Source organism: Ceratocystis lukuohia (assembly GCF_044167205.1).
Source record: "Ceratocystis lukuohia strain C4212 chromosome Unknown Supercontig7_pilon, whole genome shotgun sequence".
In the NCBI taxonomy this organism is placed as follows: domain Eukaryota; kingdom Fungi; phylum Ascomycota; class Sordariomycetes; order Microascales; family Ceratocystidaceae; genus Ceratocystis; species Ceratocystis lukuohia.
Genome location: NW_027263526.1, coordinates 1,356,904 through 1,380,704, shown reverse-complemented (window position 1 = coordinate 1,380,704; position 23,801 = coordinate 1,356,904). Strand labels below are relative to the sequence as shown.

Below are 23,801 nucleotides of genomic sequence, written 5' to 3'. Positions count from 1 at the left end.
TTCTTCTGAATGTGCGTGCGTTGTTTGTTCATGTCCTTTTACGCCTGTCTATGGTGATTGATCGCTTCCCTATTGCTTTCTTCGCTTTTCTTGGATCAGCTACATACCTCTGCATTCACTACCAATTGCCCATTACTCATCATCGTAATCCGGTCTCTGATGAATTGTGCTCTCTCTTTTCATCGTCTTCTTTATTGCAAGTGCATTTCTACATCTTCAAAGCCCCGTCTATAATCATGCCACCACTGCTCTCTCGTCTCCATATTTCGGCTGGTCTTTTTACTGTTGCACTCAAGTGTCCGTTGGTGTTTAGTCATCTGCTTAGCCACCAAAATCCACTGAAACCCACTGAAGGCGCCCCACTGAAGATAGGCGGCCCGCTTCCCTATCTATTGTTTTTTCGCTTGGTTCATTCCCAAGCTTTTCTTTCCCTGTTTTGGTGTATTTTGGTGTACTTTGGCGTGCTTGGCTTCCCTGCTTGGTAGTTTCATCCCTGGAGGTGGCCTTGATACCCTATAGCCTGTTTCCATTCAATCTCCATCCAGCCTTCTCCCGTTTGGCTCCTCTGTTTGCTCTCTCTGTACGGCCCCATAATTATTTTTCCTCAGAACATTTAATCCTTGGACTTGCTTGTCTCTGCTCCATTTTCTCCATTATCATCATCATAATCGTTACCATTGACTACTCCCCCCAGTTCCTTTACTTGACTGGTCTTTGTCGAATATCCATCATTTATCTGCACCTTCCCTCCTTATTCTTTGAATCCTTTTACGGTCAATCACCGGTCCTGTCCACTGGTCCAACCCCACATTCGCAGTCTCGTTTCTTCATTTCCCCCAACGCTGACTACTCAAACGTACTTTGTTCTTGGGGAATGAGCCGCCTTTGGGATTGTCTGCGCACTATTTGCCTGTGATTTTATCGGTCACACGCTACCTATCGCTCATGCCGACTTGTTGTACTGACCATGCCTAGAGTTACTAGGTCATCATCAGCTCGTGAAGCCGCGAGCAGAGCAGCTGCAGCTCAGCCCTCTTCCGATCTCTCGTTAACATCTCCTAACTCGACGACAAACCTCATAGCCATCACTGCCAACACTACTTCTACGCCTACAAGTAACGCTGCTGCTACCGCTGGCGAGTTGCAGCAACTGCCTCATTCTGCCCATCAACCTCTATCTTCAGCTCGCAAGAGGAAGAGTCTGAATCCTGACGCATCTGCCAAACCTTTACTTTCATCGCCTACTGCATCCAGACAGAATAAACGTCGTAGAGCCACTGCTGACGGCCAAAACCAAAATTCGACTTCCAACATCCCTTCCTCACCATCTTCACGTTTCCACCAGCGGTCAAGCCGTTCTGCCGCCATGGCAAGCCAAGAGTATGTGTTATAAACAAACCCTTACACTATATACTTGCTTAGTCTTACTTTGTACTAACGCAACTGTTTTCTTATGTCGCATATAGTCGTGATCATGAGGACGACGTGACCATGTCCTCACCTACTGCAACTCCGTCTAGGAGATATAGTCGTAACAAAAACAAGAGAACTGCCAGAGACTTGCAAGGTTAGCTCCCATCCCTGGTTCTTGATGACAGACATGATGGAAATATTAACACAGATATTATATAGAGCGTACTTCTACATCCACCTCACCAAGTTCTCAGCCTCCATCAAAAGAAGCCGCTGTTTCATCTGACCAAGATACTGCAATGACGGGCATCGATGGCTCTGCCCGGTCACAATCTCCGGATGAGCATGACCATGATGATGATAGTGAAGAACACGAGGAAGGCGAAGACGAGGAGAACCACCATCGCCATCACCGATATGACGACGATGACGAAGAGGAAGACGATGACGACGACCCCTTCAGCGAATATGGCAACGCCTCCTTGTCTCAAACACTTAGGGCTTTAACTGGCATGATGGCGTCCGGCATGAGCAGTCGCATTCGGGAGATTATTAACAGCCTTCGTCAAGGAGAAGAGATAATGCAACACACAGCTCTTCAGGAATTGTCACAAATCCTCCTTGTGTCTTCTGAAGACAACCTACAGTCGCAGTTTTCTCCGGATGCTCTTGTGCACGAACTTGTCAAGCTGATGCAACCTGAAAGCTCTCCTGAAATTATGCTTCTAGCTTGCCGGTGCCTGGCCAATCTTATGGAGGCGATGCCTGGCAGTGTTGGAAATGTTGTTTATGGTGGCGCTGTCCCTGTGCTCTGCAGTAAACTACTCGAAATTTCCTTCATCGATGTTGCTGAACAATCTCTGAGCACTCTAGAAAAGATCTCTCAAGAGTACCCTGCTGTCATTGTGCGCGAGGGCGGGCTAACGGCCTGTTTGTCTTACCTAGACTTTTTTGCTACCAGCACCCAAAGAACGGCTGTAACCACTGCTGCCAATTGCTGCCGAAATATCCCGCAAGATTCGTTTTCTGTTGTCCGAGACTGCATGCCAAAGCTTCTTGACGTTCTTTCTAGCAGCGACCAGCGGGTAGTAGAGCAGGCTTCCCTTTGTGTCTCTGGCATTGTCGAAAGCTTTAAATATGACCCAGACAAACTTGAAGAGCTCGTTACTGTCGACCTTCTCCGAGCTGTTCTCCGCTTGTTGGTGCCCGGAACAACCAATCTCATCAGCTCTAGTATCCACACCCAGTTCCTCCGAGTCCTTTCCCACACTGCGCGTGCTAGCCCTCTACTTTCAGCCGAGCTTTTCAAACTCAACATTGTCGAAACTTTGTACCAGGTGCTTACTGGCATTTCTCCTCCAGCGGATACTGATGGCGTAGCTGCCAAACTGGATGGCATCGTCATTATGCAAGCCCTTATACACCGACCCCGCGAACAGATAATGGAGGCCCTCAATGTAATTTGCGAACTTCTTCCTAAAAAGTCGAGCGAAAGCCGTGATGGCTTTGTTCAGTATTTCAACCTTGGTATCTCAGGTTCTGCTGATGCTTCCAAGAATGAGAAGCGAATTAAGCTGCTCAAAGAATGCCAACCTGCTGTACGTCGCTTTGCACTGATCTTATTTCCCACCTTGACAGATGCTTTTGCCAGTACTGTGAACCTTAATGTGCGCCAGCGTGTTATGATGGCCCACATAAAGATGCTTTCAAATCTGGACAAAGCAATTTTGCTTGAAACCTTGTCATCAGTTTCATATGCATCTTTCCTCGCTTCGATCTTCTCTCAACAAGACCATCATACTCTTGTTCGTATGGCCCTCGAAAGCAGTGAACTTTTGCTTAGTAGGCTGGGCGACGTTTATCGCTACCAATTGTACCGTGAAGGTGTGATTGCGGAAATTACGAAGCTCGCCAACACTAATGTTGAAGTTGAGGTTGAAGAGGCAGATGTGGCCGAACCTGCTCCACAGGGTTGCTCTGACCATTCTGATGCTTCGGAAGATGAATTCTTGCCTGCCGAGGAGGAGTTTGATGAGGAAGCAAAGAGTCAGGCCGATGGACAAGAGGGAGAGGCCTCTGGCCCCGAAGTTGCTTCAAGTGGAAATGAAACGTCAGAGGAAGATGACCATGAGAATGATTCTGAAGCAGAGGGCTCAGACAACGATATTGATCATGATCACGAAGAAAATATCGACATTGATGATGACGGTTTAAGCTCTCACAGCTCTAGGGAATCTAGCGCCAGTCTAAATCTCAATGATGACTTGGTTTCACAGGCTGAAATCCGCTCACTAGCCAAGGAGTTCCTCAAGAATCACGAAACTGAAAAGCAAAGCAAGCAGATGAAGAAGAAGGCAGCCAAAATTCTAAATTCTTTGGCTGATCTATCAACAGAACTTGAGGCCTTTTTTCTTCGCCGAAATGCCGCCGATTTGTCTCCCGAAGCTGGAAGGGAACTCTTTGTTCGCCTTGCTAATTACTTTGATGGTGATGTTTTGGAGAGTGTGACTAGTGCTGAGATCCTTGCTTCTGGCCTCATCAAGGTTCTATTGAATATCTTCAGCAATCCTGATGAGAATTTGGCACGCGATTCTCAGGCTACGTTCCTCGAGATCTTTATGGACAACACCCTGAACCCAAAGTCCAAGGCATTGTCTACGCCTTTCAGCTGCATGGTTCATAAGCTTCAAGATGTACTTAGCCGCTCAGAACATTTTGACGTTGTTACCGTCCAGAATGGCCTTTTTGAAGGGGGCCGAAGTAGCTCAGCCTCCTTTTTGGCAAAGCAGATCAAGCTGAAGCTAGTGGCAGATGACGACTCGAACGTACCTAAGCCGTATCGCAACATGATGGTTTCTATTCACGCTATCGCATCTTTCCAATCTTTGGCAGATTATCTCCGCCCTCGTATTGAGATGTCCAACCTTGGTGATTTGTCCGGTCGGTATGCTACATTAACACAGGCATTGGCTGCTATTAAGAACTCAGGCACCCTTACATCTGCAGAGGCCAATCAACTTGTTGCTCGGCTAGGAGAGGCTATGAACCCTGGTTTTCCCTCTAACCCCCTTCCTCCTCCACCTGGCTCTATACCTAAACGACATAGGTGGGAAAATTCTGGTCAAGCACCAAGCACACCTGATATTGCGAGTGGCTCCAAGGGAAAGGCCAGACAGAACTCTCATCGGTCTACTGATTCTCTACAACCCTCGGCTACGTCGCCCCAACACAGCCAGGAATCACGCGATCCTTTTGATTGCGAGGAGGAAAATCACGAGCCCGATAACGAGGATGATACTGTATCTGAGACCCCGGCCCGCAACATGGACAGCTCTGCTTTGAATGAAGAAACTCCCGATCGTTCGCATATTGACCTTGAGTTTTCCCTTTTGTCTGGGGTGTTGGATGGAAGCAGAACGTCTCCTGGTACCAATTCTCATCCCCGGGATGAGGAAACATCATCTGGGGGCACGTCGACTAATCCACCAAATGATGATGCTGGATTGGCTCAGTTAGCTGCTGCTGCTGTAGTTCCTCCAGAATCATCAGAGTGGCATATTGAGTTTTTGGTGGATGGAAAACCTATCACAAATGACGTCACTGTGTTCCGGGCCATATACAACATAAATTCCAATGAAGATACCCATGGACATAACGTTTGGTCAACAGTGCATCAGATCAAATACCGCAAGGTACCTGGGCCTGCCCCAACTGAGTCTCCGCCAGCTCGTTCATCTTCTGTCGATAGTCACTTAGATAACTCTGGGACTGTGGCTATCCCTACGTCGTTGACACAACATCCCGTTACTGCATCCGTTCTCCGTCTTCTTCGCATTTTGCATGATCTGAACGCGAATATTGAAGATGTCATGACTGACAATACTAATATCCTACGCCTTAATGTTGAGCCATTGACCCATTTTGTCAACACAAAGCTTACCGCCAAACTCAATCGCCAGCTAGAAGAGCCTCTCATTGTTGCAAGCAACTGTCTTCCTAGCTGGGTAGAAGATCTGGCTAGGTGTTACCCGTTCTTGTTTCCCTTTGAAACACGGCATCTCTTTGTTCAGTCCACTTCGTTTGGCTATGCTCGCTCTATGGCTAGATGGCAAAATTCTCAGCCAAGCGATGATCGCCGCTCTCGTGATGAACGTCAGTTCTTGGGTCGCCTTCAACGTCAAAAGGTGCGTATTGGCCGTGCCAAGATTTTCGAATCTGCACTCAAGGTCATGAACCTGTACGGTGCCGGACAAAGTATTTTAGAAGTTGAGTACTTCGAAGAGGTTGGCACTGGTCTAGGCCCCACTCTAGAGTTCTACGCTACTATTAGCAGGGAATTCGCCAAAAAGAAACTCAAGCTGTGGCGAGAGACGGACTCTCCTGATGATGAGTATGTCAATGGCTCTACTGGCTTATTTCCCCGCCCAATGAGTGATGCCGAAGCGGATACTCCTAATGGACGTCGTATTCTGCATATGTTTGCTATGTTGGGCAAATTCGTTGCTCGCTCCATGCTGGATTCGCGCCTTATTGACATTAATTTCAACCCTATATTCTTCCGCATTGGGGATGGCCCAATGACGGCTGGTGTCCGTCCCTCTTTGGGAGCCGTAAAGAGTGTCGATCCCGACTTAGCTCGATCTCTCAAGCTGATCAAAAAGTTTGCCCTGGCCAAGAAAGAGATTGAAGAGGATGCCACCCGCTCTGCAGCCCAAAAGGTTGACGACTTGGAGAAGATCACCATTAATGGTTGCCATATTGATGATCTCTGCTTAGACTTTACTCTCCCTGGCTTCCCAGATGTTGAACTGATCCCTAATGGTGACCAGACCCGAGTAACTATCGACAATGTTGAAAACTACCTAGATTCCATGATTCATATGACCCTTGGGTCAGGAGTACGCCGTCAGATCGACTCGTTCCGAGCAGGGTTTACTACTGTGTTCCCATACTCAGCGCTGAATGCTTTTACCCCGGATGAGTTGGTATCGCTGTTCGGTCGTGTGGATGAGGACTGGTCTCTCGAAAGTGAGTTATTTTTGTCAGTTTTGACTGGCCATGAATATCAGCTAACCCATTTTACAGCACTTATGGACTCTATCAAGGCCGATCATGGCTTCAACATGGACAGCCGGAGCATCAGAAACTTGCTTCAGCTCATGAGTAATCTGAACGTCTCAGAGCGCCGTGATTTCCTTCAGTTTACTACAGGAAGCCCCAAGCTGCCAATTGGAGGTAAGTCTTGAACCAATTTTTATTCACGATATACAAATAACCACTAACGCGCCATCTATCTATCAGGTTTCAAAGCGCTCAAGCCCATGTTCACTGTCGTATGCAGACCTAGTGAAGCCCCGAACACACCAGACGATTACCTACCCAGTGTAATGACGTGTGTTAATTATCTCAAGCTGCCTGACTATAGTGACATGGAGACCATGCGCAAACAGTTGATGACAGCGATCAAAGAAGGTCAAGGCGCCTTCCACCTATCATAGGCAATTTTGCTCTGGTTCCTTCACATCTTCCCCCCCCCCCTCCCCCACTAACTTCCTGGCTGGCTTCAGCTCTCTACCCCCTCCATTGTTTATATCTTGCTTTTTTTTCTTCTTTTACCCCGTCTTGGGGACTTGCCTTGCTTACTTGCTCGCCTCGGCTCTCTTCTTTTTGCGCCATTTTTTGTTTCGATGCCATTATTTCAGAGTCTGTTTCTTTACCCTTTTCGTTCTATTTCATGTAAAAAGACATGAAGTAACATTTGATTAAGGGTTATTGGTTTTATAGGCATTACCTATATCATATCACTGCCTATGAGGAGAGAAAATATGAGCCCTGGCATCCGTGAGATGAAGACGAGGGTTTTATTTATTTCTTGTTCATTCTGAGCTTTCCTTGTACATCCACCGTCTTGTTTGGTTGTATCTGATCAAGACTTTTTTGTTTGCACAGTATTTCCTAGTTGCGGTTATTCGTTAGATAGATTGTAATTACACTGGATTCTATTTTGCTCTTAGCCTCGATTGTTCTTTTCACTAATTCATGTTTCCTGGTTTAAAGTCTACGAATATGCTGGATCTGTTAAGTGAGGCATAAGTATAGTGTGTCCTGTTTACTACTACTAGTGTCTGTTCTGCGATTGCATATATATGCTATGCAACTGTATCTTCTGGCGTCGCTGCTGTTGCTGCTAATCATAGCAATGCACGGCCTTGGGTGGACGACCATATAATCATTTACTTCTTAGGCTCTTCCTTTTTCTCCTCAGGTTTGGGAGTGGGCAGCTTGAAAGTGTCAGGCCTATGGTCAACACCAGGACCCACAGGCTCCCAGGCGGTGGTGCCGCCCTCAAAGTTGCGGAAGGCCTGGGTGAGCTCGAGGGGCTCATAGACAATACGCTTCTTCTCCTCGTCGTAGCGGACCTCGGTGTAGCCGGTGAGGGGGAAGTCCTTGCGGAGGGGATGGCCTTCAAAGCCATAGTCAGTCATGATGCGGCGCAGGTCGGGGTGGCCGGAGAAAATGATGCCGAACATGTCGTAAGTCTCTCGCTCGTACCAATTGGCACCATCATAGATAGGCGTCACGCTGGGAACAGGCGTCACTTCGTCGCAGTATGTTTTAACCCGGATGCGTGAGTTGTATCGCACGCTAAGTAGGTTATAGACAACCTCGAAGCGTTGGTCACGCGTGGGGAAATCGTTAGCAGTAAGAGTACTGAGTTGAGTGAATTCGGCCGAGGTGTTGTCTGTACGCCGCAAGTAGCAGTGATATAATTAGTTTTCCATAGCGCCATGAAGGAGATAGAGGGGTGGACGAAGTGGGGAGGGGTGGGCTTTAAAGTGGTATCAAGATTAGGGAACATCCAAGTACTCACACTTGAGGAAAGTGAAGACGGGGATCACGCCAGTCAGGGCAATGTAGATGGTGAGCTCGTCCTTCCATACGGAGAACTGCTGCACGTACTTGGGTAGACAGCCCATGATCCAGGCACCGTATTTATGCAGGTTATCGGCCTTGGTAGCGTATTTATCGGCCGGATTGACAATTGGAGCATGGAGAGTGGTTGAGGCGGGCGCACGCTTGGCATGACGCATATTTGGGGCATCGCTCGGCATGGCAACAAGCTGCGTAGAAGTCGTTGACAGACATCTTAGAGCAGCCATTGAGTGTTGCTGCGTATGCGGAAGCTGTCGCTGAGCTTTAGCAGATTGCAGGGCCGTGGCCACAGTTCGGCCCCGGGAAAGCCGCGAAGCCATTGCGATCCAGATTGGTGAGACGATGCGAGGTAATAGTAGCCCAACAACAGGAAGGCAAACACGGAAGGCTTAAAAGGTCGGATGTGCTCAGCGTTCTCAAGTGCTAGCTATCGTTTTCTAGCTCACGACCAGGTTATCGTTTCGTATACTTTAGGATTCAAACTATTCAAACCGGCTTCAAATTCAGCGCTTTGCCATTGGCTACAAGCAAGTGGCAATATAAAGGTACATTGTAGTAGGTGTGAAGAAGCACACAAGCGCATGTACTCCAATATCAGCAAAAACAAATGTCTTTTGGTCACGTGAGGGGTGGTTCGGGTAAACCTCGGCAACCCCACTTATTACCTTGCTGGCAGCTATCTTCAGAAGGTTTAGCCAGGCAATTCTCGATCCCCAAACGTGTTTGACAAGTTCTACCATCTCCCTGCTTTTTTTTCCTTTGCCAACAACACAACAACCTGATTAACTACAGCCTTCCAATTGTTTCCATCTCACCACCTGTATCAGAAGCGTACATTTCCTATCGAAATTGGACCATTTATTTCATTTTAATCATTATCTACCACCAAAGCACTTTAACCTGCCCATAACTTCATTCAAACTAGCCGACAACATGGCACCCCAAGACTCTTTTATTGACGAGGAGGAAGACACCTGGTATGTGAATGCATGCTATGTCTATCCATAGAGCTTAAAACAAGTTCACGGCTACTTGATGATCATCTAATTCGTGTTGATCTCTATTGTGACGATGTTTACTAACATTCATGTCTCGTTGTACAGCCCCCTATGCATTGAAGAGTTCGATCTCTCGGATCGGAGCTTCCATCCTTGCCCTTGTGGCTACCAAGTATGTCTTGTCCTATAAAAATCAGGTTTATTATTGCTACAGATTCAACATGATACTAGTATACTAACACTCTGTACTTTGTTCCCTCCCCTAAGGTGTGCCAGTTCTGCTTCAACAACATTCGGAACAACATGAATGGCCTGTGTCCTGCTTGCCGTAGACCCTACGATGATAAGACAATCAAATACAAACTGGTCACCCAGGAGGAGTACGTCTCTTGCGTATTTTACTACCACACGTTGCTTTCAAAGCTAACCTTTGTTTGTCATCACTAGGGAGGCTCTCTTCAAAGCTAACATTACCAAAAGCCAGAAGCGCCGAGTTCACGAACAGCGACAGCGAGAATCCCAGAAACGGGAGGCGGAAAAAGAAAGCCGCAAAAGCCTCGTTGGCGTCCGGGTTGTTCAAAAGAACCTGGTATATGTAACTGGCCTCACACCCACTGTGCGTGAAGATGAACTACTCAAGACTCTGCGCAAACCCGAGTTCTTTGGGCAGTATGGTGCCATCCAAAAGATTTCCATCAGCAATCGCAAAACGTCTGATGGTCAAAATCAATCGCTGGGCATTTACGTCACCTTTGAGAAACCCGAAGAGGCAAACCGTTGCATTAATGCTGTAAACGGTTCTCATAACGGTGATAGGGTTCTTAAGGCCCAGCTTGGCACAACCAAATACTGCTCTGCTTGGCTGCGTTACGAACCATGCACCAACCGTGTATGCATGTTCCTACACGAAAAAGGTGACGAAGAAGACAGTTACACAAGGCAAGATCTTTCTTCGATGAACAGCATACATACCCAGCGCCCGTTCTCCAACACTACTACTGGTAGCTCGTCATCCGGTGCCGCTTCTCGTAGTACGCCAGTAGTGCGGACTCTGCAATCTCTTTCCGCTTCACAGCCGATGGCTCGTACCTCAAGTAAAGATAGCCCCGAGCAGAACGGCAGTACTGATGGCTCAGCCCTTCCTCTAACGGCTAATTGGGCGAGAAATCAGCAGCGGAGCCCAAGAGGCAATCATGCTACAGCCTCCAGCCCCGCTATCTTAGCTTCTTTGCCTGTTACTTCCGAAGGATCTACGGAAAGTAGCGACAAAATTGCATCCATCGATGACTCCCCTACACCAGCTGGTGCTGCTGCCGCCGCTGCCGCCGCTGCTGCTGCTGCCGCTGCCAATGCTTCTGATAAGGGAAAAGGCAAGGGTGTTGCTCATCCCACTTCTGCTCCCACTTCATCATCGAGTGCTTCGTCCTCAAGTGTGTCATCTAGCCAAGATGCCTCAGCTCAAACCACTTTGCCTCCACCTGCATCGCCCAAATTAAACGAAGAAACAAGACCCGAACCTCCTGTGCAAGCACCTACTCAACCCCAATCCGAGGAGGCAATTGCCCGTATGCGCATTTTGAAAGATCTTGATTCCTCATGGACGTTTAAGAAACTTTCTGCCGATGACTTTGCTCAACTAGAGATGCACCCTCCAATGTTTGACTTCCGGGGCGGTGAGAAGCGTCGTTGTATGCGCGAGGCTGAAGAGACGCGGAATACTATTGTTCAAGAACCCGCTGCACCCGAAGTCCAGGAAACTACGGAAGCCGAGCTCGAAAGCAGTGGCAGTCATGCTCTCGGCGGCGAGCCGGAGGACCGTGAGCCTCTCCGTGATGGATATGGCCAGCGCCAGGCTAGTGCTAGTCAGCCTATTCGTAATGAAGCTCCGTTTGGCTCGGCTATTGGCAGCAGCTTTGCTGCCCAGTCTTCTACGCCCGTGGGCGTTGTTGGTGGTCGGTCGCTAACCCCCTCAACAACAGTTGTTTCTCCGTAGCCAGAGTGCTCTCGGTGAACAAGGCACTCCTGGTCTTGCTAATTCCGGCTCAATGTTTCCACTTCCTTCGCACACTCGCCAACCTTCACGTCTAAACTTTGGAGCTGACAGCAACTCATCTCAACTCGCAAGCAATCCTCGTCTCCTAGCCCAGAGATCCCTCGCACAACAGACTTCTTTCCAGCACCAAAACAGCCCTTATTACCCTGCTTCGGTGTCTGGTCCGCCTCCAGGCCTTAAGTCTACAGCAACTCCTCCCAACATGTTCCAAGGACCTGGCTTTGGCAATTCAAGTTTCACGGCCCCCCGAGAGACCAACGATGTGCTGCTGCAGACTATTCTGCGTGACCGGACTAATAATCAAGCCCAGGCTCAGGCCCAAGCTCAGGCTCAAGCTCAAGCCCAAGCCGGAAAGCGTGAGTACCTTACTTCTCTCTTCTCCAACCAGTACCCCCCTACCTCCCTATCTCTCACCCCTACTTCAACCCTTTCACTATCCTCTATTGCCGCTCCTGCTTCAGCTTCAGCTTCTGGCCTCCTGGCATCGCTCTACGGCAACCAGCAACAGCAACAGCAGATTGGTGCTTCTGCAGCCTTTCAGGACTTTGGCCCAAAACAGCAGAAGAAGAAGGGAAAGAAGCACAGACATGCTAACACTTCCTCCTCTGGGGGGGAGTGGCTTAGTGGATCTTGCAGACCCGAGCATTCTGCAAGCCAGAATGCAACAGCAACAGCAACAGAACCAGAACCAGAGCAACGCTGGAGTCGGAGTTGGTGGTGTCGGCAGCGTGGGCGTTGGCCAGGGTATCTTTGGCGGTGTTCAGAGCCAAGGCGGATATAACCCAAATATGGTGTACAATGCTGGATATGGAACCCGCTGGTGAGCCGTGACAATAGCAACGCTGCCGATCCCCATTGTACATTCTCTCTTGTCTTCCTCCTTTCTCCCTTCCTCTCTCGAACGGCATTTCTTCGCCTGATAGGAACCGGTGTACTAGACCTTGTTTCTCGAATTTCTTTTTCTGGTTTTTTTTTGGTTTTGAGTTTCTCTTCCCTACGGTTTTTGTTTCCTTGCTTTTGTTAATTTTTCTCCTTTGTCCTATTGTTTCAATACTCGACAATCACCGATTCCTCCATGCTTTCAGTTTTGCTCTTGTTTCAAATGTTGTTTTTCTACGCGTTGTTATCTTTTTATCTGGGTTGGCATTTACACACCAATACCTACACCGGCGTGTGTATGGTCAGGGCGTTTCTGCTTTTATTCCTCATTATGCTTTGATGTCCTTTTTATTCTCTCTGCACACTCTGCACCATCTCATTTACTCTCAGTTTCTCTACAAAGCGGTGCATCTCTCTTTCTGTGGTCTCAACCCTGCAGTGGAAGCAGATTTTTTATCAATGCTCGTACTCAAATTTGTCATGGTCGATCCACTACATCCCAGACAGCTCTACCAACTACAACATCAATCTCTTTTTTACTCCTCTCTTAATATTTCCTTTACATTTCATCAGCTCATGCTTCACCTTGATGATGACGAGCACGGATCTTTGGACAACAAGAACTCATAGGGGCATCATTTTAGGGAGCTGGAGGTATTTAGGACAGAGAGCTATGGACATTGGACTCTTCTTTCATTCCACGTCCTCTTCTCAGCCCTTGCTGTGAGCAACACCTAGATACTTGGGCTTTGGGGTGGTTAGATAATGTCTATCTAATCTACTACCCACAGCCTTGGATTTAGTTGCAGCACATGGCAAGCCATCATCGTCTCCAGAACGCTTTGCTTGGTCTTCATGTATGTTAACTTCACCAGTCCATTCTCGCCGCTCCCATTTTCAGGTAGCTTGAGCTGTGCTTTTTTATCTCTTCTATCTTCGTTTCTCTTTTTCTCTTCTCTCCGGATCAATATATTACGATCCCCTTTTCTCTATTCTCTTCTCAACCTGGTCACGAGCAGTAGCCCCAAGTTTTCTATTCTGAAGCAAGCAGAAGCGGCGATGATGGCTGTGGTGTGCATAATTTCTTTTCCATTCAGTGTTTCTCCTCCGCTGTATTCCTATACTTAATTCTTCTCGCCCGTATGCGTTGTCTTTGCTATCTGTATTTACTAGCCACATGGCACTATATCTGCTTTCTTTCTGCATTCGAGTTTTCCCTGCATTCTGACTTCGGTTAATTGCTTCCCCTTTCTATAAATCTGCAAGGGACTTGGATTCGATGGAGTCCAAACTGACCAGCAAGCACAAAAAGGAAAACCACTATAGAGGGGCATTAACAGTCAGTTGCGGGAGACCATTAGTCACTTTCCGATATGGGCAACCAGCCTGTTTCTTCGCTATCACAGGAAGCGTGCTAACCCGACCGGCTCTTCTCCCACATCAACATTTTCACTTTTACTTTCACTCCCACCTCCATACATTTGCATCCCCATATCCCCTACATACGCAGCGCCACACACCACGCCACACCATGCAATCTGACGTCACTGCCAGTTGTTGCAAAGTTCCAATTTTGCATGCTAACGTGCGTACTTTTCTTTAGAATATGATATGCTAGAACTGGATGCCGCCATCCATGATGTTGATGCTCTTGTCTCTGACGAGCCCTGGGATGCACGGGCATCGAGCCGCTCCTCTGCCTCAGGCACCCCCAAGCCTCCTCCGGGGCTGGGTCTTCCTGCTCCCCCAGGCCTTACTCCCATTGGGATGGTTTCTACTCCTCCCAGTCTACCTACACAGTCGTCAACAGCCTCACCTATCGTCTCCATAGCTTCAACCTCGTTAGCAACCGCCCCCGTTATCAAGACCAAGTTCCCAATGCCTATTGGCAGCCCAGTCGGCCCACCTGCAGTAGCTAATGCCACGTCAACTCCTTTGGCGTCCCCCAAAGTCAAGGCCAAGGCCAAGGCATCAACTTCTAGAAACGTGTTGTCAACCCCTGAGCGGCATACTACATTAACGAAGACCGCAGTCGCTATAGCTACTAGGGAGGGGGAAAGGATAAAGATGTGAAGGACATTACCTTGTCATCAGGCTCTACCGAATCTGCGGCTCCCCAGACACCTCGGACCCCACTCAAGGCACCCATGAGGGCCGTGTCTACATCTATTCTTCACGATGAAGACTTCCCTGCCTTGGATTCGCACAAGACTGACACTATGCGCACTCCCGTTTCAGATACTTTATCCCGGGTACTTGGTACAAGCTCGCCTAAGAAGTCCCTTGTGGACAGTAGCACCAAGCCCAAGCGCCCTATTATTCTCTCACTTAATACGTCTTCGCCCTTACTGAACAAGGCCAATTCCTCTATCAAAGCTACGGCTACGGCTACTGCTACTACAACTCCTATTGAGACCCCTACTGTCTTATCACGATCAGTATCTACTTCAGATACAAACCCGCCATCTCCTGTTATCCGCACTGTTCCTAGGTCTATTAGGCTTACTGGCACTAGGACGTTGAACAGGTCTGATCCCGCACCTTTAGCCTCACCAATTGTCCTAGCGACAAACCCGAACTCTTCCCACCTCCAGCGGCCTTCCACCCCAACCAGTCACAGCGAAGTCATTAGTGACAGTGCATCGATAGTGTCGACATCGATCTCTCTATCCCGTACAAGCTCTCCTCCGCCTCCCCCAACAACAAATAGAGTTGGCACAGCTCCGGTCCGTACCACTACTAAAAGTCAGCAGCGTAAACAACGCAAAGACCAGTTAAAGGTGGATACGGTAGCGACTGAAAGCATGCTTGCCCCTCAACAGGAAACAACACATGCGCCAGTCATGGGCCGCAAGAAGAAGCAGAAGAAGGAAAAGCCTGCAATTTTGAAGAAGGGTCCTAGCGCAGCTATCTCGGCGTCAGCTTCTCTTGCCGAAAAGGACAGCTCAGACACTCCGCCTACCCCTAGTACTAGGGAAAAGACCAAGATTTCTCACGCTTCTAGCGTTCAGGGTCCAGACTTGAACAAGTCTTCTCCCACTACTACATCAGCTATTTCTAGCTCTAGCTCTTCTCAGCAGCGCACCTCTTCAAACACTTCTCAGGCTCTAGACGGGACGACGGCAACAGCAACAAACAAGAAAGGACAGGAGTTCAGGCCCCTGGATCAGGAAGGCAAGGCCAATATCGATAGCGTTGATTCGGCATCAGCATCCTCGCCTATTATCAAGTCACCACAGAAGACTTCGGTCAGCAATAACCAAACACTAGCCAAATCCGAGAGAATCCAGATCAAGGACGTGACGGCTAAAAAGGAGCCTCTCCTAATCACCGCTGAGAGGGTAGCAGCAGAAGCTGTGGCCCAAACTGAGAGGTCTACCGATATCCACAAAGGCCAATCCCATGCAGCCGATATCTCAGGGTCAGCCTTGTCTAAAATTTTCTCCGGGCTACGAGCACAGAGACGTTTGCCCGAGGCTGATAGGCTTAGCTTTTTTAGGCTACTCAATAGTGACAACACAAAGGCCGAGGTGGAAAAGGTATTTTCAGTTCCAGGGCCAGGAATGTCTGAAACAAGAATCACCAGCAACGCTGATAGCAGTAGTGCAGGCAAGATACAGGTAAATATGGGCGAGGACACAGCAACCAGCATCCTCACAAGCGACGAAAAGAAGCAACTCTATGAAGGCAAACCTGTCCGGAAGTTTTGCGACGGAAGCCGCGTCCTCATCACCCCCAATGGTGACTTTGTCCGCAATTTATCCCAAGAGGAGGAGGATCTATACATTTACTACCAAGCTAAAATGGTCTCTGATCTTCAAGACCCCCGCACATTTATCTTTGACGCATATCGACGAGGTACCCAGGGATTTACATTAGTGAACAATCGTGCCGTTCCAAATGGGCCACCTAGCTTTTTCCCTCAGACAACGGATGGCAAGGTCCATGATCCCGTGGCCAAAATCCAGCGCGACGAAGCCATCTCGTACATCAACCAATTTGTGCTTCCTCGTCTACAGCTTGATCGCCAATCGTCTACAGGACAATCAGCTCGTGATGCCGCTGCTGATGCCAGCCTCAACTCACTAGCGCCATTCATATACAATTGTGACGTGCCCCCAACGCAGATGTACGGTGCGTCGGGGTTCAGTAGTGATGATGCTGCTGCACTACTCACAACATCTACGGGAGCCGTTTCGTCTATAGATTATCAGAGCCTTGGTACTGGCAGCTACCATTCCATGCCCACGTCTACCTCCACATCCATGCCATCACTCAACAACCCGCGCAATCCTCTGGGGGCCGACTGCGGCACGCTCTCGCTACAAAGCCCGCCACTAATGAGCGTGGAGGACTCGGGGAAGGCACTAAAGCTGGCACGACGGGAGGTTGAAAAGGCCGAGGCCAAGCTGAATCAAGTCATCAGAAACAATCGACGACTGATTCTAGGCACGGAACATTGACTTGCGGCGTGCAGCACGCTTGCTATACAGGCTACTAGGGGCTCAATGAGAAAAGGGGTGCTGGTGCTAGTGGTCAGCATTCAGGTGCTGCGACTAGGGCTGGCAATGATGCGGTTTTTGATGGGGATTATGTTTTCTTTGTGGCATCGGCTAGCATGGATGGAACAGTGAGGGGGAGGTGGAGAAAATATATCGGTATCACTTGGTCTGTTTGATACGATGCTTTTCAAGTAGTATTTAGTATCCTGTATTTATCAACATGGTGTTGGTGTTGCCAGGCAGAAGTTGGAGTGAGCGACTTGTTCCTCAACAAAGCAGCTCTAGGAGTGAGAAGAAGTTGTTCTTTCACCGAGTTACAAGCCATGGGGCTAGACTAGGCGTGCTTTTCAGCGTATCAAGCACTTCTTAATGCGATCAAAAATCAAATGCTCTCAACTTATTCTTGATGAAATTGAAATGTCTAATAAACCATGCGGAGCAGAGGTAGGAAATGCGAACGTGTATCAGTACTTTTGGTCTGTTCCTTTTGGGCAGCTTTCGTTCTTGGAGGCAAGAGCCAAAGTACCGAGATGACCAAGGGAAGGCACGCGCTTTAGATCGGCTCAAGTCCTTGTCCCTTTAACTAGGCAAGAACAAAAGACAAACAAATAAAAATAGGCCAAGACAAGGTCGGCTTAGACAAGGGGAAACTCACATCACGAGTGCTGAGAATTTGGAGTTCAGTTAGGATGAGGGGATCGTTGTTTCTTTGTCTTCCATAGATATTAAAACTCATTCTAGGTTGTATTCCAAATACAACACAAGAAATACCGTACTTGCTTATCACAAGCTCCTCGCTACTACATAGTCTACAATACGCACACACACACACACACACACACAACCGCGGTCTAAATATCACTCATAGTTTCTCTGTTCTTGTGCTTGCTTCTGTCACTTTCCATTATGAAACGCTCTCTCCTACGTCACTTTGCTGCTCATTCCTCAAAACACGCAGCCCTTACTACTGCCATCCCGCGCCGGCTAGCCAGCAGCCTATCGCAGCGCCCCAACGCACAGAATGTGTCGTTTCCCGGGGCCGTGAAATCAGACTTTACTAACGTCATGTCGTTTGTGCAGCCAGCCGAGATTGCGGCCCTGCCGACCTACCGAGCCATTGATGCCGAGGGCGAACCGGTAGACAGCAGCTTTGTGGCAGACCTGAGCGATAGTGAAATCGTCAAGCTATACCGCGACATGCTTTTTGTTGCAGTCATGGACTTGACTATGTTCGATGCCCAACGCCAAGGCCGGGTCAGTTTCTATATGGTTTCGATGGGCGAGGAGGCCGTGTGCGTCGGCTCGGCGAGCGCGTTGGAGAAGGACGATGTGGTGTTTTGCCAGTACCGTGAGCAGGGTGTCTTTCGCCAACGTGGCTTCACAGCTATTGATTTTATGAACCAGCTGTTCTCAAATAGCCAGGATCCCGGCCGTGGCCGAAACATGCCAGTGCATTACGGATCGTCGAAATTAAATATTGTAAGTCCGTTGGTTGATCCCCGCTATAGCCTGCATGGGTTAGTCAAACAAACTAACTTTATCGCTCTCCCAGCATACCGTGTCGTCCCCGTTAGCCACTCAACTTCCACAAGCATCCGGAGCCGCCTATGCGCTTAAAATACAACACCAACAGAACCCTGGAAGTGTCCCACCTCGCGTCGTTGTGGCCTACTTTGGCGAGGGTGCCGCCTCCGAGGGTGACTTCCATGCTGCGCTAAACATTGCAGCCACACGTGGCTGTCCTGTGATTTTCCTGTGCCGCAACAACGGCTACGCCATCTCGACGCCTACGCTTGAGCAATATCGCGGTGATGGTATTGCTAGTCGCGGCATAGGCTATGGAATCGATACCATACGTGTTGACGGCAACGACTTCTGGGCCGTGCGTGCTGCCACCAAGCGTGCTCGTCAATTAGCTTTACAGGACGGCGGCAAACCAGTGCTCATCGAGGCCATGACATACCGCGTGAGCCATCACAGCACATCAGACGATAGTTTTGCATACCGTGCCAAGGTTGAGGTTGAGGAGTGGAAGAGGCGCGATAATCCCATTGCACGCCTGCGCAAGTGGATGGAACACAAGGGTATCTGGAGCGAAGATCTAGAGCAGGAGGCACGACAGGAAATCAAGCGTGAGGTTCTCGAGGCCTTCAGGAAAGCCGAGGCGGACAAGAAGCCAGCTCTGCGGAACATGTTTACAGACGTGTACGAAGACATGACGCCAGAGCTAGAGAAGCAAATGCACAGGCTACATGACCTTCTAGAGCGCTACCCGGATGAATATGACGTCACGGGATTTGATGGAGGGAAGAAAAGCCTGCAAAAAGGCCTGAACGACGCTTAATTCAATAGGGTTAACATAAATATGCAACAACCCTAATATCACGTGATACCTTAAGAGGAATTCGGCGGCCTGTGCAACCTGAGATTTTTAGTTCCACGGGATTAAACCTTTAAACATCCAATGCTCGCAGATCTCCATGACCCAACAATAGGTGCGTGCTACTATGTTGCTACCAGGACAAGGATGGTGCTTGCGAGCAGTATTGAAGCTTCCCATCGGCGCCTGGCGGGCCGGAACCTGCCGAAAATGCCGCGATTTATGCAGTAACTCGCCGTCTTCATACACATTCTTCTCAACGGCTACAAGGCTAGACTCGCCACGATCATCGCCAAAACCTAGGGTAGGACATGTAGGGAAACCTGAGGAGCCTTATAGCACAAAGCCGTCGCACAAATACAAGCATCCTGTCATTAATGTGCGGACAGGGTCGGCCGGATATGTAAAAATCTCGTGAGTAGCTCAGCACAGCACGCACAATTAAATCCAAGTCCCTTAGTTGGTCTACATATCTAATTCATAGTTTCAGACTTCACAATATTAAGGAAGATTGCTGTAGCCCTATTCTTATCTACATCCCACCTACAGGTGACACGACTCCCAGTATGGTGCTGCCCTCCTATCTCCGGGAATTTCCCGTCGCTATAATCCACTACCGCTGGTCCGGCAAAACCACCCGTATTGGCGCTCTTAGCGTTCCAATGTTTTGGCCACACCCAATGTCAGACATCTCGTTTGCATATGCATGGTTGGCCAGGTACTTGAAGCCGCCCGGGGGCAAATACCGACGGCGTGATTTCTATGTCTACGGCACCAAGCTTGGGGCGGGACTAGCTATGTCGCTAGCTCTGATATCCTGTAGACCCCATGTCCCAGTGGGTATCCGCGGCGTTGCGGCCTGGGATGGAATATACGACTGGACTCGGTTTTTGCCTGACCACTGGGATAATCGATTCAGCGATCATGACGATGTGAATAATAGCCAGCGCAAAGTCAAGTGGAAATACATGACAGCTATTGCACTACTCAAGAAGCGCATGCCAGCTCTCTTCTCCAATCCTGGAAATCTGTTTGACGCCTATGCTAGTCCTGTGCTGTTTTTCTCTACGTCAGGGCTTATTGTGCCCGAAACCTTCCATAAGACGGTGTATCAGCAGTATGAAGACAAATACATGCCGCTGCCAGCGTCTCATGAAGAGGAAGCTATGGAAAGACTACGTCGGGAACACGACGAGCTGTACGGCTTCCTTGATGTATCGTACGAGGAGGAACGACACGCTCTACACCCGGATCCCGCTCACCATAGCCACATGCTACGTCGGCTAGCCGCAGGTTCGCCGCCAGCCGATCCTGTGAACTTGAACTTTCCGTCTCAAGAAAGCCTGTTGGAGATTCCAGAGACGCTCATGATCTATACATCCCCACCCGAAGAGCTGGACCTAGAGCCAATCGAGGCACCACCATCGGACCACACCGGAAGATTGACTCCATGTGATGTAGATCCACGGGAAGTTGTCTTTGGACCAAAGCCAGCTCCCAAGAAGAAGCCACCGCGCTACAGAGCACCCATAGCCATGCCCAACACGTTCAAATCACATGCTATAATCCTAGGAAATTTCATGGTTCGCAGCATTAACGAGTTTGAGGTCAAGCAACGCGAGAAATGGCGTGAACCGCCAGAGGAGTTTGAAGAGTATCTCGAGAGGGCGCAATACCGTGTCATTGCTGCTGATGCTGGGCCGGCGGAGAGCAATGACCTAGAAATGCCGGCGCAAGGACAGGGACTTCTGCTAAACTGGCTTAGGCCTAGGTTGTTAGGTATGGAAATGCAGAACAACACCGAACTGCTAGAGCGTTCGGAGCTGGAAAAGGTTGGGCCCCATGCAGAAGAATGGGAGGATGAGATTGCAGATCTGATTGACGGAGGGTTTAGTGAGCAACCAGACTTCTCCGAGGTCAAGGGCCAATTGGAGAAAGTCAGCGACCAGGCTCAAGATTATCTCGACAACGGCGACGACCGAATAGAGCTCCCCACTGAAACTGTTGACGAGATTCAGGAGGTGTCGAGCGAAGGCCTAGAAGAAGACTTTTTTAATGAGGAAGGATCTGAAGGATCGGAAGAAATCCACGAAAACCTCAGTGGAACTAGAGCTAAGCAAGAAGGCAGTGCTATAGGAAGTGCGGTCGCCGACGAACAAGCTCATGCCAGCCAGGACCATCGGCCAGTGGAAGCCCAGACTCCACCTGACCTTGAAAAGAATGATGTCACGAGATTGCAGGCTGAACAAACGCTCAGCAGCGACCCGCAGGCCAGCCTAGACATGGATCTGAGTCTAGGCGACGATAGTCAAGACTACAATGTACCCCTGGAAGTCGAGTTTGAAATCCTGCAGAGTCTACATGAACAGGAGAGGCAGGAGAGAGACCTAGTTAATGATGACACTGAGGTGCCTATCAACACACTAGTCTCGGCATTTGAAAGACTCTATGATGACAAAGAGCAACAACATCAGTCACCTAAGCAGCATCCGCATCGGCGTAAGCCAAGCATATTACGAAATGCTCAAAGTAAGCACAAAAAGTAAAGAGGCAGTGTCTTTTGGTTGATCCCTCATGGTTCATGAGGAAAAGGCATTGACGGGCTGAAAATAAAGAACGCTTGCTATGCTAAGATTACGCCCACTGGTATAATGCTGGCCCAATAGTCACGTTTTGTGGCTTGACCCCTGTGTATTATTATCGATGACAACAAAAGTATAGAGGTCAAAGAGGCCCGTGTTGTTGGTTCGTCCTTGCTTGATCAACAAAGTGGAAGATGATGACCCGGTCGGGCGGTGCAAAGATATGCATGCAGTAGGATAGGCATTTTTCTTTGGGGGCTCTTTTTCCGTTCATCCTCCTCTCTTCTCTCTTTCTATCCACTTCTCTATCGACATGACCACAACGTCTTATCTTGAAGGGCCATGGCAACGAACCTTCAGGTATTTGGTAACTCTATGATCGCTAGATGGAATGACTGTTTTTTCCTTTTCCCCGTGGTTAAAGCCAGGGAGGAAGAGGGCCAAGAAGAGACCCTGGCTCTTTGATCATTCAGCGCGTATCAACGTATCACATTTTTTTTCTCTCGTTTTGGCTTAGGGGCTAGGCCTAATTTGCTAGGTTTCCGCTTGTGCTTCGGCTAGTTTGCAATTTTATTACACGTGAGCGCCACTTGGCCAGAGAATAAGAGCCTATGCTTATCACGTAATTGATGCGCCACAGGATGATGTGGCTATGTCTGTCAAATACAAACTTACACACATGCACGGATCACAGCAAAACACAAGGTCAGAAAGAGATGACCTCAAACGCGGAAATACGAGTGGCGGATGAATAAAAGAAGTTATATACATATGTACATATGAACATTATATGAAGCCTGGCACCTGTCTAGGCCTTGATCCCCTTAGTTGCGGCGGTGGCGAGTGGCTCTGCGCTTTGCGGCGGCCTTAGAAGACTGAGCGATCTTGGCAGCCTCGAGGAAGTCTGAAGTACCCTCGTTAGGGCTTCTGTCCCGGGCGTTCTTAGCACCACAGACCGAGCCAGCATCAGACTTACCATCAGGGCCATCAACACCAGCAAATTCCGTCTTGGAAGTGGCCTTGAGCATGTTCTCAGCAGCCTCAGGGAGCCAGCCGTTGATAAAGTCACCGTGGAAGCAGTACGAGGGACCGCAGGCAAGCTCCAGAGGGGGGGCACCCTTCCAGCCGTTGGGCAGCAGCTTGCGCAGGTCGAAGCGGATGCTGAAACGCAGCTGCGGGATGCGCTTCATGCCAGCAGGGCAGCGGTTGGCAGGGACACCGAAGCTAGTCCAGTGCTGGGTGCCCGAGTAATCAGACTCGAGGGTATCGGGGTTAACACAGTCATGGAAGAGCAGCAGGGTCTGCAGGTGAGTGGAGCAGGTCGACGTGGGGAAGGCAGCAGGGTCCTTGCTCTCATCAACAGGTTCACCCTCGCAGAACCACGAGTGGCCCGCAAGCTCAGGCACACCAGCTTGCGTAGTGGCCGAGGCGTTTCCGACAACGTTGCGGAAATCCTGCGGGATGGCAATCTCGGCGTTGTTGATGCTGACGTAGTAGGCACTGAAGCGGTTAATGGTGACTGGGGTGACAGTGCCATCATCGTTCTTCAGGACCAGGGTAGGGAACCCTAGAGAGGCTTTGTTAGGCTACGGACAGGGAATCATGTGGAGAGGAATCTAACAACTTACAGTAAGACGAGTAGTCGTTGGGGTTCTGGGCACTCGAGCAACCGGCCTGCAGCTCAGCCGAAGTCTTGGTGTTAGGAGTGACAGAGTCACTACCAAAGAACGAGTGCAAATGGCTCTGGTATTTGCCTGGGATCACGATAGGGTCCATGTTCTTGTACATGAAGAGATCGGCAGTGGTAATGGTGTAGGCACTAGCAAGGCCAGCGGCACCAAGAAGAAGAGCGGAACGCATGGTTGGGTTGGCAAGTGGGTGGTGTATATGCAATGCGGGAGACACAATGTAAAGAGAAACGAAGGTATGTATGTACGTGATCAGTTATAGAACGAGTGAATAGCCGACCAGCGACGATAGAAGAAAAAGAAAGACGAGAGAAAAGAAAGAAAGAAAGAAAGACTTCAAACCGAAGGCAAAGAACGACTTGACCAGATGAAG

General features: G+C 49.2%; 7 protein-coding genes across 7 annotated transcripts; 5 read left to right on the top strand and 2 right to left on the bottom strand.

The window, feature by feature from the left end:
* Positions 1–967: 967 nt before the first annotated feature.
* On the top strand, positions 968–6,911 carry HOO65_070277 (HECT-domain-containing protein; the record flags this gene model as incomplete). The annotated part of the gene is made up of 4 exons (XM_071004769.1): positions 968–1,380; positions 1,622–6,441; positions 6,499–6,648; positions 6,715–6,911. The coding sequence occupies 4 exons, from the start codon at positions 968–970 to the stop codon at positions 6,909–6,911; spliced, it is 5,580 nt and encodes a 1,859-aa protein (XP_070856995.1).
* Positions 6,912–7,646: 735 nt separating this feature from the next.
* On the bottom strand, positions 7,647–8,666 carry HOO65_070276 (NADH-ubiquinone oxidoreductase 30.4 kDa subunit,mitochondrial; the record flags this gene model as incomplete). The annotated part of the gene is made up of 2 exons (XM_071005112.1): positions 7,647–8,155; positions 8,285–8,666. 2 exons carry the CDS (start codon positions 8,664–8,666, stop codon positions 7,647–7,649), a joined length of 891 nt encoding a protein of 296 aa, XP_070856994.1.
* Positions 8,667–9,279: 613 nt separating this feature from the next.
* On the top strand, positions 9,280–12,221 carry HOO65_070275 (General negative regulator of transcription subunit 4; the record flags this gene model as incomplete). The annotated part of the gene is made up of 6 exons (XM_071004877.1): positions 9,280–9,323; positions 9,450–9,516; positions 9,576–9,724; positions 9,792–11,296; positions 11,361–12,012; positions 12,056–12,221. The coding sequence occupies 6 exons, from the start codon at positions 9,280–9,282 to the stop codon at positions 12,219–12,221; spliced, it is 2,583 nt and encodes an 860-aa protein (XP_070856993.1).
* A 1,586-nt stretch (positions 12,222–13,807) lies between these two features.
* Positions 13,808–16,739, top strand: HOO65_070274 (Transcriptional repressor; the record flags this gene model as incomplete). Its single annotated transcript, XM_071004879.1, has 3 exons — positions 13,808–13,829; positions 13,880–14,262; positions 14,325–16,739. 3 exons carry the CDS (start codon positions 13,808–13,810, stop codon positions 16,737–16,739), a joined length of 2,820 nt encoding a protein of 939 aa, XP_070856992.1.
* A 945-nt stretch (positions 16,740–17,684) lies between these two features.
* Positions 17,685–19,122, top strand: HOO65_070273 (2-oxoisovalerate dehydrogenase alpha subunit; the record flags this gene model as incomplete). Its single annotated transcript, XM_071005030.1, has 2 exons — positions 17,685–18,257; positions 18,412–19,122. The coding sequence occupies 2 exons, from the start codon at positions 17,685–17,687 to the stop codon at positions 19,120–19,122; spliced, it is 1,284 nt and encodes a 427-aa protein (XP_070856991.1).
* A 602-nt stretch (positions 19,123–19,724) lies between these two features.
* HOO65_070272 (alpha/beta hydrolase fold domain-containing protein) lies at positions 19,725–21,704 on the top strand (the record flags this gene model as incomplete). The annotated part of the gene is made up of 1 exon (XM_071001289.1): positions 19,725–21,704. One exon carries the CDS (start codon positions 19,725–19,727, stop codon positions 21,702–21,704), a length of 1,980 nt encoding a protein of 659 aa, XP_070856990.1.
* An 860-nt stretch (positions 21,705–22,564) lies between these two features.
* On the bottom strand, positions 22,565–23,600 carry HOO65_070271 (uncharacterized protein; the record flags this gene model as incomplete). Its single annotated transcript, XM_071005109.1, has 2 exons — positions 22,565–23,307; positions 23,369–23,600. The coding sequence occupies 2 exons, from the start codon at positions 23,598–23,600 to the stop codon at positions 22,565–22,567; spliced, it is 975 nt and encodes a 324-aa protein (XP_070856989.1).
* Between the last annotated feature and the right edge of the window lie 201 nt (positions 23,601–23,801).